The sequence below is a fragment of the Manis javanica genome, chromosome 1 (genome assembly GCF_040802235.1).
Source record: "Manis javanica isolate MJ-LG chromosome 1, MJ_LKY, whole genome shotgun sequence".
Lineage (NCBI taxonomy): Eukaryota > Metazoa > Chordata > Mammalia > Pholidota > Manidae > Manis > Manis javanica.
Genome location: NC_133156.1, coordinates 76,745,544 through 76,768,039, shown reverse-complemented (window position 1 = coordinate 76,768,039; position 22,496 = coordinate 76,745,544). Strand labels below are relative to the sequence as shown.

The following is a 22,496-nucleotide window of genomic DNA, read 5'->3' as shown; positions in this document are numbered from 1 at the left end:
CTTAAATGTTTATAATGGTATAAAGTGTCAGGAATATATTATTGAGTAGGATAATGTGATTTAATGTGCTTTATTACTTTTAAAGACTTGGCTTAACACTTAATGATACAGTGATTCAAAGGTCAGGTTCTAAGTTCAGTTTGCTTTAATACTTGCTTTGAGTGGCTGTCATAGGTGAAAAAGCCACAACATGAACATACATAGATCCATGTGGAACAAGTTTATCAGTAACTCTGCTTGCAAAATCATGGCAATTTTTTAATCTCATCATCAAACAAGCAAAGGCTATTGAAATTTGACTAATAAATATTCATCATCCATGATATCAATTAGTTTTCTTTGCAAACAAATTGAAAAATATTTTGTTCTTGTATTTTAAGAAAAGTGTTCAGGAATCACTGAAGCTCTTATTTGGAATATTTTAAATCATGTTAGAAAATTCTATTCCTAAGTTCATAAGTGTGCAGCTATGATATTCTTACAGATAGTGGTTTTTCCCAAACTTAGTTTTTAGAAAATAAGCTATCTTAATGACTTCTGATAGCATTTTGTGTATATCTGCCATCAATTCCTTTCTTAACAGTCTGCATGTGAACAATGCATGAACACATTTTCCTTGTACTGTTACCTCTACTTCCTCTCCAGAATCCATTGTTTCAGTTAAAACAATTACCCCAACAGTTTTCCCATAAAACATCTCTTTTATTTAAAAGTAACTTACTGTTAAGAAAATATATTCTCTAGTATATCTCTTATTTAACTGTCAAAAAAGCAAAGCAGCTAGTTATTTGTATATTTGCTCTTTGGAACTGAAGGAAACAAATACCTAAACTGAGCTGTATCAGAAAAGTGTGAACTTTCATTCAATTCTTTGGTAAATCTCCTACACTGTGTAATTTATTGTAATATATACTTCTTTAAATCTTTAGTGTTTTCTGTGTAACAGTAGTTCCTGACAAAGAAATCAAGAAATGCATTTTAGTTTGTCACCACACTGTCTTCCATGTTCCATCATTTTCATCATGTCGGGAAGGACAAATACTCCCTTATGTTGGTGATTATCTTTCAGTAAGTTAGAATCCTCAAAAAAATCCTCTAACCATTTATCACTATTTAGACAAATTTTGCTAAGTATGGGATTAAACATCATTTTACTTAGCATTGTTGAAAACAATTATAGAGGTTTGTCTTCATATTTTGTATAATTAGTTGTAAAATCTTTTACTAATCAAAATGACTTCCAACTATCTTTAGGTAACACCTCAAAAGCACAATACTCACAAGGGATTCATGTTTAATAATAATGCATGGGAAGCTATATTTCAAATGGTTTTCCCACATATTTCCTTTTCTATTCTTTTTGGTTTTTTGTGTTTTTTTTTTGGCCGAATCTAATCAGTCCATCATTGTTTTACCTTACAATATGGTTGTGAAGGAGCTTATATCAGGAATAGAAGTGTGAGCTTTTTCACTTTGTCATTGTTTGCTCTTCCTTGCATTCCCAATATTAGTTCATACACTACTGTTGATTTATAGGAAAATGTTAAAGCCACTTGGGTGTTTGGTGAGGTTAATTTTGCTAAAGCTAGATTCTGAAATACAGAGGACAACCTTACTTCATTACTGTGTGCTGAAGGCCAAAGGAGAGAGGTTACCCTGTCCATCCTTCCCCAACACACGTCTGGCTCACTAATAGACCAAGGGAAAGTTCCAGTGACAATCTCCATATGAAATTTTAGTAAAGGTTATTTCTTCCTTTCTTCTCACACACCAAATTATCTTGTACATCTCCTGAGATATTTGCACCCATCTGTAAAGTTATACTAGAGAAGGAGGTATATTATTTTCAGTTTATATCTGGTCTCAACCCTAGTGTCTGGTATGCAGCAGTAACTAAGTTAGCAAAGAGCTATTGAGTAAGTGATTAATTGCTTGGCATGTAAATATTATCTGTCTTGTATATTGCAGTAAAAATAAAGGTTGAGTACTGTTAGTCAAAAAAGGGGAGAAATGAGGAACAATGGTGTTCTTCTCGGTCATATTCATGTGGAATGCACAAAATGTTTTACAAAGATACTTTCATTCATTTCTTTCTTTTATATATTTATGCCATTTGGCACAGCTCTAGGGTTGTCAATAGTATAAGTGTTGTATTTCTGCTCTTAGTGGAAATTATATAAATAAAATTTAGTAAGGAAAACCACAAGAACTGGTATCTATCTACAAAGCAAGGCTTTCTGGGAACCAGAAGCTCTTTGAAATGTTACGGAAGAATTCTGAAATGTTTGTAGAAAGCAAAATTGTTCATGACTAGAACTACTTGAAAGTCACAAACAAAATAGTGCTGCTCATATGACATGATATGTTAACTATACATAATGCCTTCTGAATGCTCAAAATCTATGAAATATCTAAAAGCTAGAATGAAGGAGAGATGGAAACAGCCCCGACAAGGAAGAACTTAAGCAATGAAAAGCTGACATTTTCCAATTTCAATTAAATGGCTTTACTGGATTCAAAGGCAGTTTAATAGGACTTGGATAGAATTAAAGCATTACTATGAAAGGTCACAGATAGATAATTGCCTAGAGTTTGTATTGTAAGGTCCCTGGATAAGAGCCACATTATTTAGGATCTCCATAGAGAAGAATGAAAGAAAGGTTCGTCCCTTCAATTGGCTTTAGTGGGTTCAGCTGGAGTATTTCACTGTGGAAAATTTCCTCAGAGTTCGTGAAAAAACTATTCTTCTTTAAGGATGAATTTATAAAGGAGAAACATTTTATTTTAAAAATCCTAAAGAAGATTGAATATAGACAGATACATAAAACACATTCAAAGAAATGATGTGAAATTCTCAGAAAGTAGAAACAGCTAGGTAGGAAGAAACCATTTAAGAAGAGAAGACTTAATTAATAAAATAAATGAATAATATGTAACTGATGGTTCTTAAATAACTTTAGTAGATGCACCGCCCTGCATAGGAACAATGTACTGAATTCAGAATCATAGGTATTGGGAGTAAAGATACTCTGTCAGAAAAATACCTAATTACTAAATGTGGTGCTGTTTTTTCTACCTAAAAGCCACAAATATAGATGTGTAAACAAGAGTTGCAGGGGAAAGAGTATTAAACTGAATATCAAAGCAATCAATGGATTTTAGATTATTTAATAGATTTAAGGGAAATCTATTAGTTAAAACCTTGTGACTGATTTGTGAATACTAGCATAAACACAAAATATCACATAATATTCTGAATTCATAGTTTTGATGACCATTTGAGACATTTTCATTTCTAGTGTCCTTGATTATATGGCTTGCAGCAAAGAAAATTGTGGGTCCCAAATATACACAGTAAAAAGAAGATTAATAAACTTTACAAGTCTTACAAGTTTAAGAATTTTGCTTGATCTCATACCCTAGAAAATTGTTTCTTCAGAGAGATGTTCTAACAGAAAAAACAAAATATACCTTTGCTTGATTCTTTCTTTTTTGCTTCTTCTGGAATATAATTCCATTCTTTTGGAATGCTCTCACACAAACGTTCAGGAACACTGGTCTTGTTTAGGTTTGGCTCACAGTTTCTCCCCGAGTTCATCAGAGATATTATCTGCTGTACAACGTCCTTGACAGCATCAGTCAGTGCCAGTCTCAAGCATCGGATTACCTCTAGCTCAGACTCCATACATGTTGAGACTTTAAAATCAGACATCATATTACAGTTAGCAGAATTTGGCAATATTTTTCACCCTGTTTGATTGGGAATTTAGTTTCCCAAAAATCTAGTTGAAAGCTTAGGAAAGGAAAGCTGAGCTGTTTTTAACCTAGAAGTCATATAATTGATAAACAGTCCATAAACATTTGAATAAAAAGTTTTTCTTGGTAATAGAGGAAAGGGTAATTAAAATAACAGTGAATAACAGTATTTCCTGGTAATTTCAAACTCTACTGGTGGAAATATAAATTGCATGACTTTCCTAGATGACAATTTGGTGATAATATAAAAAGCTTTCACACTTTACTTACCTGTTAACCCACTTACTCCTTCTCTAGGACTATATCCCAAGAAATCAATTATTATCACATACAGGACATAAATAAAATGGGAAATAATCTAAATGTCCAGTAATTGGTGATTTGTTTAATTATCTAAGGTATATCCATCTACACAATAAAGCCGTATATTGTTTCATTCAAAAAATAAAAGCATCTTAGAAAAGAGTATGACATACTATTTTCATTTTTAAAAAATACATATCTACATATATATATATAACATAATTAGAAGATATACACTATAACATAAATGGTGATTATCAGTAACAGATGGAATTTCAGGTCATTTTCCTCTTTCTTCCTTCTTCTACCTTTTCTTCTTTCCTTCCCTCCCTCTCTTCTTCTGTCCTATTTTCCTTCCATCCCTCTCCCACTTTTTTCATTCCCTCCTTTCTTCAGCTATCCTGTCTTCTTCCAGATTATATTTTTACCCACCATGAATATGTAAGACTTGTATGATAAATACAATAAATTAAAAAAAATATGACTGGCAAGTATATACAGAAACAGAGGGAGTACTACTATACAAACACACTTTAAATCCAACTGATTTATCATCAGAAACAATGTAAGCCAGAAGATAACCAGAATTAAATCTTTAAAGTACTGAATGAGAAAAGAAAAAGAATGACAATAAAAAATCTGTCAATCCAGATTTTGTATCTTATGAAAAATATTTCAAATTTGAAGGTGAAGTACTTTTAACGCCATCAAAGCTAAATTAAATTGATAGCAAAAGATTTGTAATACAAGAAATGTTAAAGCAACTACTCAAAGTAGAAGAAAAAATGATACCTGTTAGGAACTCAGACCTGACCAAACAAAAGTACCAGAAATGGTAAATATATGGATAGATATTAAAGACGTTCTTCTCATTTTTTAATTCTTTAAAATACATAAGTGGATGAAGTAAAAATAAAATGACAAATTGTAGAGTTTAGAACACTAGTAGAAATAAAATGAATGAAACACTAGCATAAAGGATAGGAGGGAGTAAATAGAAATATACTGTTGTAAGTTTCTTACATTAGTTTGTGAGGTGATATGATATTATTGAAAGGTAAACTGTGATGACTTAAAGATACATATTGTAAACTTTGTAACAACTACTAATATAAACAAAGAAGTATATCTAATAAGGCATTAGATAAGATAAAATGTAATACTGAAAAATACTCAGTTAATCCAAAAGAAGGCCAAAATAGTGGGAAAAATAACAAAGATTAGATGGAACAAACAGAAAGCAAATAAATAACAATGCAATTATTAGGAACATGTAGTTCCAAATACTAGAACAGTGTCTACAAATAGTTGCATGCTTTTGCTCAATTGGCCATTTAACTTCAGAAAAAGGCACTGAAGTAATTCAGCTGGGGAGGAATAGTGATTTCCAAAAATGGAGCAGGAAAAATTATATATTTGTATGAAAAACTATGAATTTCAACACTTACCTCACACTACACAAAAAAAATCAACATGAAATCAATCATAGAACTAAGTATAAAAACTAGAAACTTTAAATTTCCAGAAGAAAACAAAATAGAAATCTTGGCACTCTTTAGATAAGCAAATAGTTCTTAGGACACAAAATACTATTCTAAAGAGAAAACTGCAAGTTGAACTCATCAAAATTACAAACTTTTCCATATCAAAAGACCTTCTTAAGAAAATGAAAAAGTAAGCCATAGGCTAGGAGAAAATTTTTATCAATACATGTATCTGACAGACAACTTGTGCTGAGAATATATGACGAACCCTTTGCAACTCAAGACAAACAATCCAATTAATAAATGAAAAGCTATGAACAGATATTTCACAAAATAATTTTTTCAAATAACCTTTAAGGCCCTGAAGAAGTGTTTGATGTCACTAATTATCAGGGAAATATAAATTAAAACCACAATGAGATAATATTATATATCCCTTAGAATGACTAAAATCAAAAAGACAATTCCAAGTGTTAGCAAGGGTATAGAGCAACCAAAACTCTCATAGATTATTGGTGGGAATGTAAAAAGACATGATTACATTGAAAAACAGTTTGGTAATTTCTTATAAAGTTTAACTCATGGGATGTATTAAAGACATTTATCTCTTAGAAGAAAAAGAGAATCAAGGAATAGAAGGACTGAAGAATGAAGTAATTTATGCTTTGATATTTTCATTTGCCCAGCTAAAGTTCACTTCACCTATTTTGAGGATAAAAGCTTGAATGACTGTGACCAAATCTACTTCTCATATAGTGTATTGGCCTTTGAAATGCCCATGTGAATTGCTCAACTTAATTATTTTTTGTATTTCTATCCTTTGTATTTTTTTAAAGAATATTTTCACTCTTATTCCCCTCATCCAGCTTATGTTATTCTAAGGGGTTAAGTGTTGGGCTTCTAATTACAAAATCAGATCATACATTTCATTACTACAGTCATATGTTCATAATGCAAAGATTTTAAAAAATTTAGTATAATAGAAAAAAATAGAGAAATTACATAGACTATGAGTCAGGTTTGGTTTCTTCTGATTCTGCAACTTAATCAGTGGACAATCTTAGTCAAGTCTCTAAACATTTCCATTAGTCAGCAATAAGATGAGGATACTGGCTACTTCATCCTTGCCTTTCCACCCTAAAATAGTAAGACTGTGACACTTTATGGGTAAGCTATAATGCAATCACTGACAGCATTTCAGGAGAGGAAAATGTACTACTTTTAAAATAATGTATTCTAGTTATCTGAATAGGTTAATTATATTTACTGAAACATAGATCTATTAGTGGTAAAATGCAAATATTGTGGGCTTATGATTATGTGTCTGGTGTATTTCCTGTAAACCTGATTTATTTTCAAGTTAAATTTATAGTAAAAGGCTTAATTCTATTATGAATTAGTATATTATATTATTTTGTTAGGGTTTTACAATAACCATGATTGGTAACAGAAGAATAGGAAAACTTTTGCAAAGACTTAAATAGAGAAAAGACAAAGGTACATTCTGTCATGACCAGTGAAAGGTGTTAGGTTCCAGAGAATATTTAATGTTTATAGAGAAACAACTTGTACAAAGATGAGGATGTTTCAACAATTTGAAATTCTGCCCCTGTGAGACTCATCATACAATTTGGGCTCTAGGAATATGTGTAATACCTGTTCCAGCAGACTTGTTTGACCCTGTGAAGGAGGATTGCTCAATGTGTACAGAAGAGAAGACTAATTAGGAGCAGGTAGCAGTTCTGGTTTCTTGCACCAGCACCTGCAGTCCATTGGTATCTTCTAGGTCATTTTCACTATAGTTTTGTTCTGAGTATCAAAATGGTTCAAGAACTTAAGAGTTGAAGGATAAATAAAGGTTGAAGCATGTGGATCACCCATTCTTTATAATCTTGTGAGAGAATTCAGTTCTTACTTCACCAGAACAACTAAAAATGGGGGGAAGGGTTGTTTTTCTTTCAGTTTAATAAAGTCTACAGATGAAGTAATTCAGTTTTTTAACTAGAAAATGGCCCCTCCTTTGGGAAAAGAGAAAACAGTGAAGGAATACATGGAAACTAGGAGATAAAACTTGACAAGGAGATAATTATTATGAAGTTCTTAAGTGACAGATTCAGATTGTTGAAATCATGAGATAAAGTTACCTATTGGTATTTTGCAGAAATAATGACCTAGAGAATATGCAACATAATGACTTTAAAATAGCTAAAAAGGTATCAGGTAATGTCTAGAGGATATTCAAAAAGTCCAGGAAAAATAAAACCATGATTATTTAAGTCAGATATTTTATATACACCTTAGGAAATATTTTATGAAAATGTTGATTCCAAAACAGTATATATAAGAAAGTTTACAAGTTGAAAGTCAAATGTAAATGATGAAAATGGTTAATGGACCAATAGGATAGCCATTGTCTAAGTTCTCACCCTTCACTTTCCCAAGGTAATAAGTTTGGAGATTTAAAGCCAGGATATTAAAGATAAAACAATGTGAGGATCTTTCCACCCGGCCCTGAAGGTGGGACAACCCAAGAACACTTCTTATTTAGGTATGCTACCTGCTCTGCCTTTAACATCTTCTCTAGCTGTAGGCAGGACAACAGTATAGATGAGGAAACATATTGTCCCCAAAGCAATGACAGGCTTGCTTGTCTTGGAGAGAGAGGCATCATGGTCATGAGAATAATACCTTTTACATATGAAGAAAACTGACCAGCAGTTTTGACTATCAGTTTCTTGAACAAATGCACCCAAGAATCACAGAATATGTTTTCACATCTTACTAATGTCTTATGTGCTCAAAAGCAGAACATAATCTGTGGTAAATATTAAATTAAATTTTTATGAGAGAACATTTCCTAATAATAAAAAAAGAAGAAAATCTGAATTGCATAATTCCCCCCCTAAATCTTTCCCTCTCCTTGCCCCACATACCATATTTTGATAGATTCCTAAAAGAAACCTTTATACTAAAAAAAAAGTAAGATAAACTTTTACAAATAACAGACTCAGCAAAACTGACACCAATAAAACTTTTTAAACACCTGTAAAGATATATTTAAGTATCTATAAAACACTTCTTTTATAGATAGTAATTTCCCATACCTGGAATGTTATATAAAAAGTCCCATAATTGTTCTTCTTCCATGTAACTCACAAAAACATTTCCAAATGTATGTGGAGAAAAATGGCAATGGTGTAATACTTTAAAGATGCTTTCCACCAAGCTGCATCCTTGGTTCAGATCATTTTCTGTATCAGAAAGTTGTTCTTGAAAAGAATAAAAATGATTTAGTAAGATAGGTATCAGTAAACAAGATTAAATGCTTATCACTTACTCTATCATAATGCAGCAAAAATGTATTTAACTAATATTTATATAATAAGAGAAATGCCATATCCTTTCAGATTAATGAACATCTAACCGAATACTGTTTCTGAGATAATCATGGGTATTTGTGGGGAAAAAATTGTGAGAAGGTCCACAGGGACACTTCAAAGAGCAATGCCAGTTTCCTTTATGTCCGAATTCATTTTTCTCTTAAAGAAACTTAAAAAAAATTTATCATTTAAGAAGTAATACACATTCATTCGAGAAATTGTAAAATAAATCCAGACAACTAAGAAAATGAAACTTCTTTTAATCAAATCCTACCAACCAGTGATAGTCTGTATTTGGTATTGCATTTTCATTTGTATTATACACAAATATACATGAATGAATATATGTATATATAACTTAAACACCAAATAGAAATCTTCTATACATAATCTTTTGTCTTCTAAAACCTATTTAAAACTAGTTGAATCTTTGTATCTCTCTTTAGGATTTGTGTTCTGAACTTACTATACCTTTTATTCAGAACACAAATTTCATGGAACATTCACATTTATAGTGTTCTCAGAATTATGCTATTAATTGTACAAATAAATTTATAAATGTTCTCAAACTCATAGACCTTGTCATTTCAGAATGAAGAGCTTTATCAGTTGGTTTCTCATTAAAACTATTTAAGGAATTCCCACAAAGACAGAGCCATTTTAATTGTCCTTTGCAGCCCTCCTATGGCTCCATTATGATTTCCTCAAATATCAGTATCGTAAGTTCCTATATTGTTGCATTATAGATAGGACTGGAAAGGTAAAATAATAATGTCTATTTTGTTCATATAATTAGCATGATATGCCCATATCATAATATATAAAAATATTCATTGGATTAAAGATAATGATAATTCTTACATCTTGTCTCTTATATTTTAAATATCTTGAATAAATATAATGTAGATTATTTTGGAATGAGTACATTTCTTTTTTCTTACTCATTTGGAAACTTTGATATTTCCTCTTGATAATTTTATTTCTGTGATTTGATTTATATGATCCAGAAAATTTTCTTCAGGATTTTTTTGCAGGAACTACTGGTAAAATAGAATTCTCTTTCTATTGGGGTTCCCATGCAGGTAGAAAGTAGGCTGGAAGCTACCAATAGCCATTTGGGGGAGAACTGGACTGATAATGAATCCAATACAGTAAGAAGTAGAACCAAGAGACAGAGAGAACATTTCTGATGAGATGATACTATTTGAGAACCTAGATGGAGCAATGTCTCTGTATTTGCAAATTTTTTTCAGGGAACACAGAGAAACCACGGAGAAGACCATGTCTCATGAGTAGAAATTTATCAGCATGACAACGTGAGGTGGGGGCACCTCCCAGGAGGACAGAAGAGTTGGTATAATGGTGAGAAGATAAGTAGCTGGACAGGGTAACATGGCTAAAGTGTGACTGGTTTGAATGAGCAGGGGATGAAGCTGGATGATCTACACAACTTCAGTGATCTGAGGCCCCGTGAATCACAACATGACGCCACAGCGAGAGAAAAGGGGCTGCGTGTGAGGGATAATTACAACAAAAATATTACTACTATTGTTTTTGTTATTACCATATAAATGTATCAAGATACTTTAATGAGATGTTATTTTTTTATTTTTCTCTATTCTTCTTTGCTCTGGAATAAAGTAGTCTACTTCCATTATTTGATATTTGAAAAGAACATATAGACAGAAGTTGGTTGCCCTCTTAACATTAAAAAAAGAAAAGAGATAAATCTATTGAATAGTTACTAGTTTGTACTCCATGAAATAGCCATTTTTGTGGGTCAGAAAAGGTAAAGTATTGGGACTACTATATGATACCAAAGTGGAATCCTATGTGTCCTGGCAGGTGGACAGGGACAAGAGTTTGGAGGGCTGAGAGAGAGGAGATGTCTGGGACTGCAAAGAGGAGCCTCTGGTCTGCATGGGGAGCACCTACACCTTGCTTGCTGGCAGTGACCCAGGAGGCTTGTGAGGGTGAGGCTCTGAGGGAAGCAGGGTCCCTGACGCAGGCTCTCAGTCTCACCATGGGTTTCAAGCCACACCTGACTGCTGCACATGGACAGGGATAAAGGGTATCTGTGCAGTAAGTAGGGTGACCAGGTAACTGATGGGCAGTAAGCCCTCTCAGGGTCCTAGGCACTACCCTGGAATACTAAGAATACCCAGGGTTAGATGTTCCACCAATCTGATAGGATAGGTTGCAGAATCCTCACAAAATTGACTTGAAGACAATAACTGATTTTGATATCTCTTGTGTATTTAAGTTTATGAATTCAGATTTATACCAGCTTTGTAAAAATAAATTCAGTACTCACAAAGTAATTACTCTATGCCAAACATCACGTGAGCTGCTTTACATCTCTTTCATCTCCATAATACTTCATGGAATTGGTGTTGATTAGCCCACTTTTACAGATGAAAAAGGTAAACTTGACAGAAATTGGGTTATTTGTCTCAAGGTCACAAAAGTAGTAAGACTTTGCCTGTTTTGTTTGCATTAAGCTAGAATATCAAACTTCTAAAAGCCTGCTTTGATAATTTATTGACAGTAACCTCTGAATGCAAATTACTCAATCCAAACCAAGTATTTGGCATGTGATAATTTATTGCCTTAATGCAAAAGATTTTAATTTCTTGCAGCACTCTGCAATTTCACATGCATTATCTCTTTACATCTTTAGTACAGATTCTCAATGGATATGCACCTTGCCTTTAGGTATCTCCTAATTGCACCTAGAACAGGTTACATGTTTTAATACTAAAGACGGAAGGAAGAAAGGGAGGAAGGAAGATTTCCCTTGAGTATTTTTGTTTGGGTTTTGGCCCATCCAGAAATTACTTTTTGGAATGACATTTACCTCCTAGTCATAACATGACAAGATTTTTTCCCCCTAACCCTCATCCTCCTCATCTCTACCCTGTTCTCTTTTTTATCTATTTGGAAACCCTCTGTTCTCTGAATTTTCTAAGGTCATAGTCTCTTAGTTTCCAGGCACTTCATTGGTTTATCTTTTCTGTAACTCTCTTATCATCTTATAAAACTTCTATCAAGGTGGCAGACTTTTTCTATGAAGGGCCAGATGTAAATATTTCAGGTTTTGCAAGCCATTTGGTCTCTGCCTCAGTTACTCAACTCTACTGTCATAACACAACAGCAGGCATAGACAATATATGTATGAAGGATCAAGACTGAATAAAAGTGTTACTAAAACAGGTTGTGGAAGGGAAGGGGCACTGGCCCATGGGAATCCCCCTGGAACTATTTGGCCTTAGTCTTCTTCCAGCTCATTGCTTTATGCCTGGCTGAGAAATTCTGTTATCCTTTGATTTCAAAGATCGCAGAAGTTTCCAAATTCTCCATCCCTATATCCGATCTTCATGCTCCTTACTATATTCTCTATTTCTGTCTAGGACACGATCATTGTCTCCAAGATTACTGTTTGTAAATTTTTATTACTTCTCTGAATTGTTAGATGTAACAAAATATGTAACAGATATCTCTCTCCTCATCCCCTTTTCCATAATGAATCAAATGTTGATTTTTTTTCCTATTGTCCCTTCTTCTTTGTTCCTAACACTTTTAATATGGTTTAGGTTTTCTCTACTTCTTGTTTTAAACAAAACTCTTTCCAGAATGTACATTAAATCTTAACTCCTCTGGCTGCCCTTGAAAGTCCTATATTACCTATGCCTTACATATCAGGACTGACTCTTTCCTATTATTCTCAATATTCCAAGGTAATTTCTAAATTGAACCTTACCCACCATCTAAAAAGACCTGGCCAGAGTGATCTTCAGCAGATCCCAGATGTTTCTAAGGTTTGACCCTAGAAACCTAGTGAAAGCCAATACCTGTGTGAGGTATCATCCACAAACGTTTTTTTTTCACATTTGAATCACCTACACTATTGGGATATTCTTCTGTTTCTTTTTCATTCTGATATCACCTATTTCTTGCAAGAAGATTCAGCTAGTGTTCTATTACTTTAACCCCCTTTAAAGTTGGTTCCTACCCTTCTCCACATGCAGGTCATCCCTTTCCTTTTCCTTTCTCCCTGCCTCTGAGCCAGACATTTGCATATTTAATGTATAATCTTCCAGATGTGTCTCTATGGGATCTTCAGCTGTGAAAGAGATAAAGATCAGTAAGTTCTAAATCTGCCTAAAGTATACATTGTTCAAACAAATGTCATACACTTAGCCTCACCTCCCTCAATCAAGAATTCTATCTAAGAGGAATTTTCCTATCAGATTTACATCTAACCTAGCTTGGACTCTCGTATTTTCCTCCCCTTTAATATAAGTCACACCCTTATCTTTCCTCAGTTCTCACTGTTAGAGAGGAAAAGAGACTTCTTCGTGGTGAGTTTGGGGCGGGGTGCTTGGCTCCGCTTCTGGGGCCGGCCTGACAGCGGCCCGCTCTTCACTCTGTGCGATCTACCAGAGCGCACTCTGCCACTGCAAGGGGGTTCTGTGGGCTTCCGCTCCGTTGGTGGTTTGGCGGGCGGTCAGAGGGGAGCCAGGGTGGTTGGGGAGATGGAGGGATCAGTTTAATTTTGGAGAGCAATGTGGGCAAGCCACATATTTCAAACTATATTCTCTGTTCCAGATTTTACCGATAATAAAGCTTCTATTTTGAATTCCATCTGCCTCTCCTTTATCAAATGTTTTATACATTATATAAACAAACATAAGATTTGGAAACAGATTGGCATTTCAATAACATTGAAGGCTCCTTTTCACTGCAGACATTATTTTAAACCCCTTTTAAGAACTGAACTTGTTAATGCTTCAAAGGAAGTGGGGGTGTCAGGTGAGGAAGTGACCACCAGCCCACCAGGAGACTGTGTTTCTTGGTACCAAAGATTTACACATATGTGGAACACTAGCTGCTTTCCAAGACTGCTTAATCTTTACTTTCTATAAGGATGTTAATGACAAGCTCCTGCTGAGTCACTAAAATGGATTTGGCAGCAATGCTATAGAAGAGCGTGCCATGAGCCCAGGGACGCTGGATTAACCAGGCACTAACGAGCATCCCTAACCAAAGGGAAGACACTGAAGACACATCACACAGAGGCATTAGATAGAACACACAAGAATAGAAAATGCAGCAAGTAAAATAAGGACTCAAACCTAAAACACCAGGCCAATAACTTAATACCCAAGAAAAAGGTGGGAGGAGGTGGAAATCAAATAAAAATTGTTTTAAGGAAGCACTAAACAAATGTCACAGCTTAGTTTACTATGAAAATTAACAAAAATAAAATTGAAATATAATTTCAAAATTAGTTTTCAGTTTATTGTATAAACTGCTAACAATAGATATAAAGACCTGCCATTTCTCTAAAGGCTTTCATTAAATATGACTTACCACGTTTTTCCTCAAATTATTCTTATTTTGGCAAAAATTTAATTTTTTAAAAAGAAGTCTCATGAAATGGGTCTTAAACATATGATGATTTAAAAAAAAATTCTTTTTCAGGGATCCTCCTTTCCAAGTTTGTTCTCCTGGGAATTATTTTCTTGCTTTATGTTCTAAAATGCTTGTATAAAAATTGAAGTTCAAGACTTTCAACTTATTCTGTCCTCTTTTCCCCAAATAAACATGAATCATCAGCCTCTTTGGAATACCCACAGTCCCAAATTCTGGACTGTGATTATGGTGAGATGGGATACAGGCCTTTACTGAATGTCCACAATTGGGCAAGCAGTCTTCAAGTGTTTTTACATGCATTTTCCCATTTATCTTGGGCCACACAAAAACTCTATTAAGTGGATATTATCTCCATTTTTTAACAAATAATGAGGCTGACAATGAATACAGTAGAGAAGTACTCGATAAGTCATCAAGAAAATAGCTACACTCAATAGAGATTTACAATTGAACAATTGGTTCCAATTCCTTGAAAACTGTTAATCTGCACATGGCATGCACAGGCAATTCTGTGTTTAAAAATTATTTTGTATTATCTACATATTTGTAAATGTATACAGGCAATCCTCTCTGAAACAGTTTTGCCTATATCCTATAACAGTTCTTCCCCATGCTTTTTATAAAGATTTTTCAAAGTGCGTTTCATGGATGTTAATGGGTAGTGCATGTGTTCTGGTTTCAACAATATTAAACACTTTTTGTTTTCTATAGGATTTCTCAGCACCTTTACTTATTCATGAGCCCTGTAACTCTCCAAGAAGGGATTTTAGTATTTGTGTTTGTAAGCATTTTTATCCATGAAACCCTTTCCTAGTTTTACATCTAGCAAGTATTATTCTATAAAACTGAATATAGGAATCAGGGCTCTAATGTTTGCAAACAGACTCTTAAATTAACTTCAAACCCTTTAGATTTGCAAATGAAAGTGAGCAGCTCAAAAAATGGAATAGGAAGCAAGGTAGAAGCACAGGGCTTTTCTGCGTAAGGAGATTATCAATTTGAAAAGAAATGACTGCTAATTGGGACACCAAAGTTGGATTTAATTTTAATTTAACTGAGTCATTTTTGGAGCAAAGAGGAATTTTTGCTTTATTAGTAGACATGAGAAAGAATAACAAAGCACAGTCCAAAAAGGTCTTTAAAAACTTTGATTCCTAACCTACAGATTTATATCAAGTTCTAACTATCTGATTAAAAAACATAATGAGATCCTATGGCTGGCAGGTACCCTACAGGGATATGAGCAAATATTTGGTTAACAAATGAATAAATATTCGTTGAATGAATGAATGAATGAAAGTCCTGTAGCATCTGTGAGAATGGTGACCTAGTTTCTTTTTTAATCCTTTTTAGTGCGGGGAATATATCCACTACCATTTAAAGCAATAGTCCCTCTGCTGGGTGGACAGCTCAAGTTACCAAACTGTTTTGCATTTAAAAAAAATATAGAACACTGGTATCAGAAAGGACTACAGAGATATAAGCTAGTCTCTTCAGTAGATAAACAAAAGAAGCAAAGAGCTGTGACTTCTTCAGTTAACATTAGGTTGAGAATTCAGGTTTCCTGACTGACTGACAGCCAAAATCCATCTCCTTCTAACTTATTCCCAGGCATCTCCACTTACTGAGTTGGACAGCCTATTTTTGTTCTTTTTTACATGAAGCCTTAAAATATTTGAAGATAGCTGTCTGGCCTCCTCTCTTCTTTTCTTCTCCAAATTATATATACTCAGTTTATTTAAGCAAGTATGGCCTGGTTTCTACTTAACATCTTAACATTTTTCATTCTTAACTGGGCACTCTCTCTTTAAACAGGTTGTGCCAAGAAAAGTCCATGATGTAGACAAGGTCTGATGACCATGAAACAAGGTGGTTTAATTGGTCCAAATTCTGCAGCTGGCAGCCCTAGCGAGTAAGCGAAAAGTGTTGAGCTCCACCTGTGCTCCCAATAAATACAAAGTCCCTAGAAGTCCATATAATGTGGAACTGAGTTAAAGCTATTTCAAGGGGAGATTCCTTCTGTTGGCAGATACTAATAAGCCTAGCTATCTGGCGGGTATGTCTCCTCAGACCTTGGGAGAGAAAGCAAAAGGGTCATACTAGGGCTGTGTGCAGGTCTCCTCTCCAGATGAACACATTGCAGAGAAGTAATAAACCCACCATGGGAGCTTGGATGCCACACAATATTCTAGAACAAGCATTGGCAACTACAGCCAAGGGGACAAATCAAGCCTGATTCTTGCTTTTGTGTGGGCTACAAACTAAGAACGGTTTTTGCATTTTTAAGTGCTGAAAAAAAATTGGAAATAGAATATGCTTTGTGATATATAAAATTGTGTGAAATTCAACTTTCAGTGCCTATAAATAAAGTTTCATTACAATTACAGCTGATGGGGCTTAGGCCATGTTACCCAGATATGACCCCTTGGCATGTTGAATATTTTAAGTTGAAGGAGTTTGAGAAAACAGCAGAAGCAGGAAGGTCTTTCTGACTTTACCACTCCTTCTTTCCCTGAAACTGGTCATTAAACTGTCCTGTGAGAGGTGCCCTCTTGTAACAGGAGGAAAGGAACATCCTTATCTCCAAAGTCAAAAGGATGCTGAAAAGAATCCTAACAAATAGGCCTTGCTAAGCTTCCCCCAATTTACTACTTACCTCATACTCCCTGACCTACATACTTCCCCACGACTATCCTAGCATAAAAATACTCAGATTTAAGTATTTCTTCAAGTTTTTATTTCCTTATGAGGGCTCCCATGTCATGAAAAAACTTAAATAAATTTGTATGCTTCTTCTCCTGTTAATCTTTCTTTCTCAGTTTAACTATTTTCAGACCCAGCCAGGGATGCTAAGACCGTCACAAGAAACCTTGTTCTCCCTCCACAGCCATGCTGATTCCCTGATGCCTGGTCGCGGCTGCTGTCATGCTGCGATGGTCCAGTTCAGTGGTTGTGATAGAGACTGTTTGGTCAACAAAGCCTAAAATATTTGCTACCTGGCCCTCTATAGAAAAAGTTTGCTGGCTCCCATTCTAGAATACTGGAAGGAAGTCTACATACATTCCAAATATCTAATACTACAGAAGGACATCCTCTACCTACTCCCAAATAATTCATAAGTCACAGTAGAGGTCAACTCTTCAGAGCAGTCTTTCCTTATCACACAATCTGTCAATATTTTATCAGGCACTCTGTTTTAGAAAAATGCTTCATGCAACTTATTAACAGTTGAACTTGCCTAATTTTTATATTTTTTTAGTTTATAAGGCCTGTCCTCCCTACTTTTCCCCAGAAATTAATCTAATCCCCCTGAATATGAAGGCAATATAGTCTGGCATGTCTACCATTGTATCTCTAGCTGAGAGCGATGCCTTGTACATAGTTGATGCCCATTAAATATTAGTCGAACAGAGAATGTTTTTATAAAATCAAGTAACCAAACATTTTTGGAAGTTAATTCAGAAGAATATGATTTCTTATATCTATGAATAAATATCTCCACAGTCTTAAGTTTTCATGTTAGAATTCATTTCAAAACAATAGATACTCTCACAAAATAATGGCTCTTCTTTCTTTTAGCAAGGACCACTTAAATATTGAGTGGGCAATTTACTTAATTCCTCTGTATCTAAGTTTCCTCATTTGCAAAAGGCTCTTATAATTCAAGGGTCATAAATGAAATAATATGTTGAATCACTTTTGAGTTGTTGGGAAAAGGATGCTACATGAATTCATGATAACAGTATCACTTGTAATATAACACCCCATCATTTTACATGCTAGCACTAGAAGCACATTAACTGATACAGAAGACACATGTTCCTATAGTTATATTTGACTTTTCTAGGTGGCACAGAGAGATAGAATATAAAATATTTCAGCCACTGTCAAGTCAGATTAGATCTGATTTTCTGTAGGTAAAGCTCACTGAAAAATTTATATTACCAATTGAAGGGGTTCAAAACAAGCCTCCCCACTATGTGTCACTATCATGTGGACTTTTTGTCTCAGGATTTTTCTCTTCAACTTAAGATGGCCTACCTTAAAAATTAAAAACCAACTAAATTAACCTTCTCAAGCTAACTGAACTGCACCCAGAGAATGTTATAAACTACCTACCATGTAAAATCAGTTTGCTTTTATCAAGTTTTAGCAATGTAATCACTCCCTCAAAATGCTACATATTTTTATACTAGAGGAATTATTATCCATGGCAAAAACATGATTCCACTTCCTAGAAGCTTGCAGCTTATAAAGCATATACTGTGAATTAAAACTTTACCATTCATTTATTAAATTTTGATATTTTCTGACCATTGGTGAAGTTGCATTTCATATTACAAGAAAGTTATTCCCAGATATGATCTGCTGATTCTTTTTAAAATAAATAGAAATTCTGATAAATCATTTTCGTAGAGCAAAACCAAAAGCTTCAGACATAAAAGAGATAAACTCCACATTTTTATCTTTATATGATTGTTTATACAGAAAAATGTAGCTAAAAAATTAAATAATTGTTTATTGGATGAAGAAACTCTTGTTTTAAAATATGTATAATAAAAAATACACAGCATGCTCTTACAACACTAAACTATGTTTTCTACCTTTATCTTGCATCTACCTACCACTTCAGCATTTTATTAAAAATAAAAATAATAATAATAATAATAAAGGGAGAAACGTGGGATCCACATATAAATCAAGTATAAAAATCAAATGAATATTCATATTTGACCTGATTGTTTATAGTTCATAATGCTTGATCAAAACCAAAAGTTTCTGTGATGAATGCCCTTGTACTGTTCACCATGTAAGAACTTATTCACTATGTAAGAACTTGTTCGTTATGCTTCAGAAGATTGGAGACTGACGAGAATTAGGCTTGAGATGGATTAATGATTGTGCATTGAGCATTGACTCCCCTATACAGAATTTTATTGTTGTTAACAACCATTTGATCAATAAATATGAGAGATGCCCTCTCAAAAAAAAAAAAATTGGATGGAGCTAGAGGGTATTATGCTCAGTGAAATAATTTCTCCAGGTGGAGAAAGACAAGTACCAAATGATTTCACTCATCTGTGGAGTGTAACAACAAAGCAAAACTGAAGGAACAAAACCGCAGCAGACTCAGACTCCAAGAAGGGACTAGTGGTTACTAATGGGGAGGAAGGGAGGGAAAGAGGATTGAGGGGTATTATGATTGGTACACATGGTGTGTGTGGGGATCACGGGGAAGGCAGTATAGCACAGAGAAGACAACCTAGCGACTCTGGCATCTTACTACACTGATGGACAGTCACTGTAATGGGATATGTGGTAGGGACTTGATAATGAGGGGAATCCAGTAACCACAATGTTGCTCATGTAATTGTATATTAATGATACCAAAATAAAAACAAACAAATATATAAATAAAAATAAAATCAAAAAAATAAAAAAATACATAGTTAAAATTTCTTTATTCTTATTCTTGAGTCAATTTAACACAAAGTTAAATTTCATCAATTAGACAAAAGACACTAGTTATGAAGAAAAACCTCCAATTAAAAAACAGATAGTTATGTTGCTTGAAACACCTAATTCAGCAGACTTTACTTTAAAATTTTGCTTCCCAAAAAATATGATCTAACTCCTCCTAAATTACCAAATGGTATTCTGAAATATTCTGAGGCTTCTAATCAAATGAAAAGAAAATCTTCAAAAAATACTACAAATTTCTTTTTGTGTACATAATAATTTTCATCTTAGTCTAATTCATTAGATTCCCTGAGTATACTGTTTCTAACTTAACAAGACATCTACTGGAGCTTAATAAGTTGGTCAATTAATTGATTAGTAAATATTGTCACTTCATCCTTTGAAGAATTTGAAGTAGCTAATAAAATTCAATATATGACAATACCAGAGTATATAACCTGCTCTATAACCCTGATCAAACTGTTAACAGCCTTTGCAAAAAATGACAGATAGTTGAGAATGTGGGGTAAATGTACTTCTGCACTCAGAAAGAACCACAACTGAAGGTGATACAGTGTAGTACCCTTGGTTACTGTAAGACTCTAAAAAATGATATGGTGTTACACATACCAGAAGGTGGATGTAACATTATTGGTAAGTACATATGGGATTTATCTGTAAGAAAACACTGCTAATTGCTATTCCTGTACTTAGTAGCTATATCAATATAGTTGAAAGGTTTGCTAGCAATTGATTTTCCAGGCTGTTCTACGTAACTCTATCAACAAGGGACCATTTCTCTTCAGGGACCATGCTTGAGAGTTTCAATGATTACATTAGAGTAACACTCCAGCCATGTGAGATACTGTCCATGTTACATAGCCACCTTGCCTGAAAGCTCAGATTATAAAGTTTAATGTGAGCTCCACATTTTCTCTCTTAACTGGTCAATCACTGTACTTGTACTGTAAAAAGCACTGTATTAGCTTGAGGAGGAATATAATAATCTATGATCAGCCTTAACATCCTAGCTGGAAGGACAGTTAAATGAATGTTCATTGGGATGTCATGGTTAATCCAACTGCACAGTGGACAGAGCACAATTCTTCCAGATATCTCTCACCCACTCCAGGATTTGATTTGCATGGGTATTTGTATGGAAAGGGCAGGGCACAAAAACCTCGTGCAGGGTTCAGAATCCAGGTTTACTCAACAGTTACCAGCTATGTGTGTCTCTGGGCAAGAAACATCTACTCTAATGTTATTATTTTTAACATGACGAAAACATAGTACATAATTTACAAGGTTATGAGAATCAGATTAGATAACAAATGTAAAGTGTTTAGCATAGTGCCTGTCACCTAATCAGTAAACAAAAAATGTTGGCTACTTTCAGGAAGTAGTTTCCCTGGCACCAGTTCTTTCTGTAGGACAGTGGAGTTAAAATCTGCAGCTGAAGAAATTGTTTGTGGACGAATTTTATGAGATTTGAGGTTCCAACAAAACTGTTTGGGGGCTAAGGGAATAAAGTCAGATTCAGGGTTTGGGAGAGGGTGAACCTCCAGACTTCTGCGTGGAACACGGTGAGACTTGAGGAGCTGTAGTAACCTTTGGCACAAGATTTCATGGATTTGAGAGCACCAGGGGAGAAACAATATTCACACAAGCAGCTCAGCAGTGAGGTCCCCTCCCCTAAGTGGCTTTTTGGAAGCTAACATCAGGGTAGATGGGGAACAAGAATATGGGGGACTGGCTGTGAGCACATCTGAGAAACCAAAAATTCCCAGAAATGACTAGAGCAATTTGGACAGGGTTATAGTGTTAACCTCATTTGTATACCAACAGGCTGGTAGGGTTGGGTGACACTGCCTCAGACACATATAACTATAATAACAATATAAGGCAGAATATGCTAAGTGCAAGCAAGCAGCCAAGATGCTGTAAAGTTCATTATACCCCATACAATGAATGGCTGAAATGGGGTAGTGTGTGTGTGTGTGTGCATGCACACAAAGGAATAGTGGGAATAAAGAATAGAAAATTAGTCTGGGATCATATTTGAATGGCTGATGAACAGAGATTTGATTCTGAAGGTGATGTGGAAGAAGAGAAAAAGATTTTGAATCAGGAATCTACAGTGAATCAGTGATTGGTAAAATTAATCTGGCTTCACATGTGGCATAGCATAGGAGGAGAAATGTGTAGGGGTATGTGAAAATGGTTAGAAAATTCTTCATAAATGTATCAGAAGAGCAGTGGGGATACAATATTAGATTGAATAGCATTACTTACCATTTTCTATAATAGTACTTACAGGGAAAAAAGGAAAGTCTAATTAAGAGAAGTACAGTTTCCTATAACTCCTCAATCTTGATTCATAATTTTCTCATGATTACTTTTCCATATACCAATGGACATAGATGTGAGCCACAGCTTGCTTGTTTATAAGTTACACAAACACTTTCATGGTCCACTGAAATTTCTAGTGTGGCCTAATGCAATCTCTCTCTCTCTCAGGTCTAACTGAGATTCCTGTTTTGGACTTACAACTGTGTTCCTATAATTTTCTTTGGCATTTCAAGTCCTTGGATATTGACACATTTCTATAAAATGGTAGTTGTGACAGAATGGTATCATGTAAAAATATTGTTTTCTCTAATTCGGAGTCCCTGAAAAA

The 22,496-nt window shown here is 34.4% G+C and overlaps 1 protein-coding gene across 4 annotated transcripts in view; it reads right to left on the bottom strand.

Moving 5' to 3' along the window:
* The window catches only part of KIAA0825 (KIAA0825 ortholog), a 400,739-nt gene that overhangs the window by 216,789 nt on the left and 161,454 nt on the right, over nucleotides 1-22,496 (bottom strand). For 3 of the 4 annotated variants that reach the window (XR_012130162.1, XM_073233922.1, XM_073233915.1), the window contains exons 15-17: nucleotides 12,936-13,046; nucleotides 8,648-8,812; nucleotides 3,472-3,696 (exon numbers count right to left, since the gene is read on the bottom strand). Coding sequence is in view for 3 of the 4 variants with exons in the window: in XM_073233922.1 (XP_073090023.1) it covers nucleotides 3,472-3,696; nucleotides 8,648-8,812; nucleotides 12,936-13,046 (501 nt within the window). In the remaining variant the exon portion in view is untranslated. The remainder of the gene's footprint in view (nucleotides 1-3,471; nucleotides 3,697-8,647; nucleotides 8,813-12,935; nucleotides 13,047-22,496) is intronic. The other variant, XM_073233937.1, reaches the window with a different exon arrangement.